The 6,000-nt window shown below is 36.4% G+C and overlaps 1 protein-coding gene across 4 annotated transcripts in view; it reads left to right on the top strand.

Moving 5' to 3' along the window:
- The first annotated feature begins 233 nt into the window (after positions 1–233).
- LOC115217033 (E3 ubiquitin-protein ligase UBR2) overlaps positions 234–6,000 on the top strand; it is a 118,413-nt gene continuing 112,646 nt past the window's right edge. For 3 of the 4 annotated variants that reach the window (XM_036507100.1, XM_036507099.1, XM_036507098.1), the window contains exon 1: positions 234–418. In XM_036507100.1, the coding sequence (XP_036362993.1) occupies positions 356–418 (63 nt within the window). In that variant the 5' untranslated portion in view covers positions 234–355. The remainder of the gene's footprint in view (positions 419–6,000) is intronic. The other variant, XM_029786585.2, reaches the window with a different exon arrangement.

The raw sequence follows: 6,000 nt of genomic DNA, 5'->3' as shown, positions 1-6,000 counted from the left end.
CTTTCTTTCTGTAACTGATTTTACTGTTAACTTATATTCCATAATCGTGGTGTTCATGCTTTTCCCTCCACGGCTCGAATCGGGGCAATAATAATAATAATAATAATAATAATAATAACAATAATAATAACATTAAATTAATTACTTAAAGAGAAAAGAGAAGGTAAGAAGAAAACAAGAACGAAACGAACACTCCCCCCGCCTTCATTCCTTGTTTCTCTCTTTCTTTCTTTCTCTCTGTAACTGATTTTACTGGTAACTTATATATGTGACGTGGTTTCCTGCTGGAGCGAAAACGAGGTTTGGATGAGGTCAAGTGTTACTCTCCTCCTCCATCAGACACTCTCTACTCCTCATGGCGCAACTGCCCTCCTGTCTGCTTATAGCTCATGAATTCGAACACAAAGCTGTAGTACAAGTGAGTCAAGGAACACCTTTTTTTTTCCCCACTGTCCGTTTCTCTCTCTTCTCTATTTTACACTCCTGTATATTTCATTACCGACAAAGCCCGTCTTTGATACGAATATTTATATACAAAGAAAAATGTGCAGAGGAGTCTCACTTGTGTGAGTTTGATAAAAATGGTGGTGTTAGTGTTTAGTGTTAGTGTTTTTTGGAGTCAGACAGACTGATATTTATTGAGCGAGTGATTATTTGAAACGGAGCAGACAGAAAACTATTGACTGAGTGATTAGATAAGACAGCCAGCTTGCTAGCTAGCTTAGAAATATGTGTGTCTCGTGTGTGTGTGTTGTAATTAAGTATCTGTGAAGAAGAGTGGTCCAGATGTTTTGAAACCCGTCTCGTCCCTTTATCCTTATATCGCTACAGCACAGAGAGGTGTAATTTTTCTCATAAGCTGAAAATCCCTGACATCATTTCCTTTATAATAACATCGGCATTTGACAAAAAAAGATTCGCTTACGAAAAAAACGAAAGAAATATTGGAAAATACATCGTCAGGCTCGATGTGTTTTTTTTTTTGCTTAGGAAAATGTCGCCTAGCATATGGATCTTATTATTTCTCCTGCTTGTCATTATTACTATATGAAGAAAAAGAAGACAAAAAAAAAAGCTTTTCGTTTGCTTCCCTACCTTACTCCATATATATATATATATCAACGTAACCATACATTGATCGGTGTTATTATTATACTACTAGCAAACATAATGGTAATTTGTCTGGTAGGTGTAATTTCAAGAATTAAGTTTCCCAGTCCATAACGCCTCACTTTTGTCAGACACATCAATAATAATAATAATACTATTCCAACTGTGATGAAAGACAGTCAGCTCAATGCCGTTTAGTTTATATTTAAAACATGTTTACCCAAACAGGCCTGCTTTCCAAGAATATCAAAATACTCCCAGAGCCTATACACTCACTCACTCATTCACTGTGGTGTGTAGTAAAAGTCTAACTATAAACTGTCTTTACTATTTGTTGTGGAATCTCTCAGATACAACTGTTGTGTGTGATTCCAGTTACCTTCATCAACCCCTTTGATTAGACATTACCTTAGGATTTGTTGGACAGTATTCTTGTCTAAATTTAATCCTACCCATTCTTTATATATATATATATATATATACATATATTTATATAGTTACAAATTGAGATAGGGGTTGTAAATGCAACCCTCCATGGGATAACATATATCCAATATACTGCTAGTGAAGTACCCAACAAAGTTAATACATAAATGTTAATGATTGCGATGCAATCAATTCATTTACTGTATTATATGGGCAAAGGTAAAATGATTTACCACAAATTACTATCTTATATATATTTATATATATACGAAGATGTCTGAGTTAAGGGATGGCTTGTTCTATAAGTTTTCCACTGGATTGGGCGCGTACAAGGAAGGGTAGAGTGGAAAATAAACAGTTACATAAAGCTCAGAGGTAAGCTCTTTTGAGAGTGGGGGGTTGCGTTGATGGTGGCTAGAATCGGTCGAAATGGTGCTTCATCTGCTATTTATTTCAGATGTGTGTGTATATATATATATATATATATATATGCTGATGTATGCATTGCCCTGTACATTTATTCATGTTGTTGTAGTTGTCGATGTGCAATTGATTTGTGTATATAATAATACGATGTCTCCCCTCTATTACTGAAATATATCGATGTCTGTGTTGTATGTGCATGTTGATGTGTGTCTGTGTGTGTGTGTCTATTCGTGCAAATGTACGTGTATGTATGTATGTCTGTGTGTGGTCAGGGCTGTGTGTTGACCTCTACCATTACTGCGGTACTCTTCGCTACTGACTTACCTTTACAAAATTTACTTCGTCAGGTTTATGATGTTGGTTGGGATGGCTGTTTTTCTGCTCAATTCAGCCCCCCAAAAAAACATTGGTCCATTGTAGATGGTCTTATGGAGTCTCGGCGGAGTTCTTTGTTCACTTAGTCTTCTTTTTAATAATTAAAAATTAATTAAAAAGTCTACTTTTAGCTGACGATTGTCGGACTATTTTACTATTGTGTTGACTTACTATCTCCATTTTTGAGTATATCCACCACTTTCCCCATATTTTTCTCCTTACTCACTTAGCTGCTGGATACACACACACACACACACACACACACACATATATATATATATATGTATATATATATATATATATATATATATAAGATAGTCACTTTCGTTGGCAATGAGAAGGGAAAAGCTGAAACTTGTTTTAAAGTGTATTGTGTTACTTTTTCTTACATTTGTAAACACAAAATAGTCGATCTTTCTAGTATAATATATGGGGGAGGGGAAGTAACACCTGTTTTATGAATATATTATAATTATGCATACACACACACACACATATATATATATATATATATATATATATATGTATGTATATATTTTTTTTTCTGGCATTTTTCATTCCTGTGGTATATATACATAATGAATATTTAATGATGAAATCACCTTGACAAAATATGTCTTCTGAAATGTAGATGCTTCTAGAAGGAAGGAAGACTGGAATTGCTGCCACTTTTTAAAACGGCATAAGCAAGCAAATCATTTGCGTTTGTTTCTTGTTTATCCATTATTCCCCTGAAATCTTTGTTACTGGTCTGTCTGTCTGTGTATGTGTGTGTGTGTGTGTGTGTGTGTGCGCGAGCGTGTTGGTTACGTAAAGCGACTCCGTATCACCACCTCTAAACATCATCATTATACTCTACTCTCGAACAGTCATTAAGTCGTACTGTGTTGGTACACCTTGCAGACCAATGAACTGGTGGGGTATCGAATAAAGAAACGTCGTCATCTCTTCATTAATTACCATCCTATTATTAATAATATAATTTTTAAATAAATAAATACACTTTATTCTTTTTTTAAGATTACCTATATATATATATATATATATCCTTTGGCTTAAATTTAAAAAAGAAAAAAAAATGTTTCGTTAGTTTGGAAATGGTCATCTTTTGTGTATTAAGGTGACATTTTTTTTACTATGACTATTTGTCCTTTTTTTTTTTTCATTCAGACTTCTCACACCCCCCCCACCACCACCACCACCCCTTCTGCCAACCGTTTAGTGTAAACGTTTGTGAGTCACACCTACTCAATTCATTGTTTTTAGCATTTCACTATTTCCAGGCTCGGCCTTGTTCGAACTTTGAGGATATTATTATGAGTAAATTGAGGTAGACACGGATTTTAGATAAAACGATAAACAGCTCAACCAGGAACATTTGCTTTATATAACAAATAACGCGCGCACGCACGCATACACACACACACACGCTGATGGATCAGGTCTACGTCAAAAATCTCTTTAAATGACGTATCAAATTGTCCTTTTACCTTCACGACGACTGCCTAGTCACATGCCTTCTGATATGTATGCATACGATATATACATACATATATATATCTATGAAATTATGAAATATTCTTGGAGTATGAAGAGGAGTCAGCACTTATGTATTTCTACTACAACACTATATAAACATCAGTACCATTCCGTCACATCTTGAAACACGAGGGGGCTAATACTGCAGGTGGATCGAGTATTTCTTTTGAGAACCCTCTTTCACTTTGGATTTCATCTTGCTGTTCTATGTCACTACCAGCAGAGTAGAGAAGAGAGGGTTACTTCTCAAACCAAGGGAATCACCTTTGCTTTCGTTTTGAATGTGTGTAAATAACAAATTTTTTTTTTTAAAGAACAGATTTGATATCTGGTTCTAGAAGTTAAATCTCTGGGCTCATGTGTACATGAGTTACACCTATGTTGATTTTGGTTTGCACGAGCTAAATTTCTAATCACAATCCTTGTAATCGGAGCAGTGTTGTTTATAGCTTGTTTGACAAAGGTTACAATTTCTGGTGTTGAGTGAATATATATATATATATCATCATCATCGTTTAACGTCCGTTCTCCATGCTAGCATGGGTTGGACGGTTCGACCAGGGATCTGGGAAGCCAGAAGGCTGCACCAGGCTCCAGTCTTATCTGGCAATGTTTCTACAGCTGGATGCCCTTCCTAACGCCAACCACTCCATGAGTGTAGTTGGTGCATTTTACGTGGCATTGGCCACGATTCGGATGGTGCTTTATATATATACACACACACACACACACACACATATATATATATGATTATAGAGAGGCGCAGAAATCATATATATAATTTCTGCTCCTCTCTATAATACAGGACATGGCCATGTGTGCACAAATTTAATGTCCCTCAAATGCAGAAAGTTCTAATAACCTATTAGCACGGGAAAAAGATAAGTGAGCTATAGTTGGGGCAGAAATGATACAAATATTCCTCTTTGGGTGAAGATTGCCTTCAATACTATTTTTTCAACCCTTTGTTTTGCAGTACCATGTAATTGTAGTTGGTATGGGGATGTTTTCTAAGGAATGAAATTTGGGGACATTGCTTCATCCCAAAACCTTTTAGTACACTCATTCCGAGTGAAAATTACATACAAAGCCTCTCTTTTTGCTGTTGAGCTTTTCTATCAGGAACATGAATACAACTTGGCCATTCTGGAAAGGAATTTACCATATTTCAAGGTTTAGGTGATTGTGTACAGCAGTAATGGTACAATGGACATCATGAACACTGGATTATTTGCCTTTTGGATACTTAAGGCAGACCAGTAAGATCATAAGTTAAAGAGTATCATTTTCCAGAGTTAATCCGTGGAGGCACATGGCCTAGTGGTTAGAGCAGCGGACTCTCAGTCAAGGGATCGTGGGTTAGAATCTCAGACCGTGTGATGTGTGTGTTTATGAGCGAAACACCTAGGCTCCACGCGGCTCCGGCAGATGGTAATGGCGAACTTTTGCTGACTCTTTCGCCACAACTTTCTCTCCCTCTTGCAGCTCACCTGCAGCGGACCGGCGTCCTGTCCAGGTGGGGAACCTATACGCTAAGGAAACCGGCCCTATGAGCCAGGCGTGGCTCAAGAAGGAACAAACAATCCGTTAGACATGCTTGTAAGAGCTACTCATGTGGAGTAACTTGCTTAGTATTGGATCAGACAGTAATTCTTTCAAGATGTAACCTGACAGTTTATATCCAGTATATGAAATTATCAGTATGATGCCAGCTGGTATCCTGTGGTTGTGGCCTAAAATATAGTTAAGAGAGTTCATGAACATCAGGAGTGGTGTGTCTCTTGATATATGTAAATAAAAACCAAATGCTGTAATCTTTGGCACACCTCAACATTCTCACACATTAGTTATCAAAGTTCTTTGTATGGGTTAAAGATAAATTCAAGGCATCTGTCAACAGATCTAAACAAAAATTTTCTACCAGATAGAAAAAGACAGGCATGTTTTGTAGTTCATACTATTGTTAAAACCTCAATAACACTTTACTTTCTTGATAAATACAAAACTGGGTGGTTATACTGTGATAAAATTCCTGATATAAACTTCATCCAGCATCATTTTTAGTCCCACCAAATTCAACATTTTTTTTCTTGCTCAAATTTGCAAACGGTTTGGTCTTTGCAG

Source organism: Octopus sinensis, linkage group LG11 (assembly GCF_006345805.1).
Source record: "Octopus sinensis linkage group LG11, ASM634580v1, whole genome shotgun sequence".
NCBI lineage: Eukaryota > Metazoa > Mollusca > Cephalopoda > Octopoda > Octopodidae > Octopus > Octopus sinensis.
This window is presented reverse-complemented; position numbering and strand designations above follow the sequence as displayed.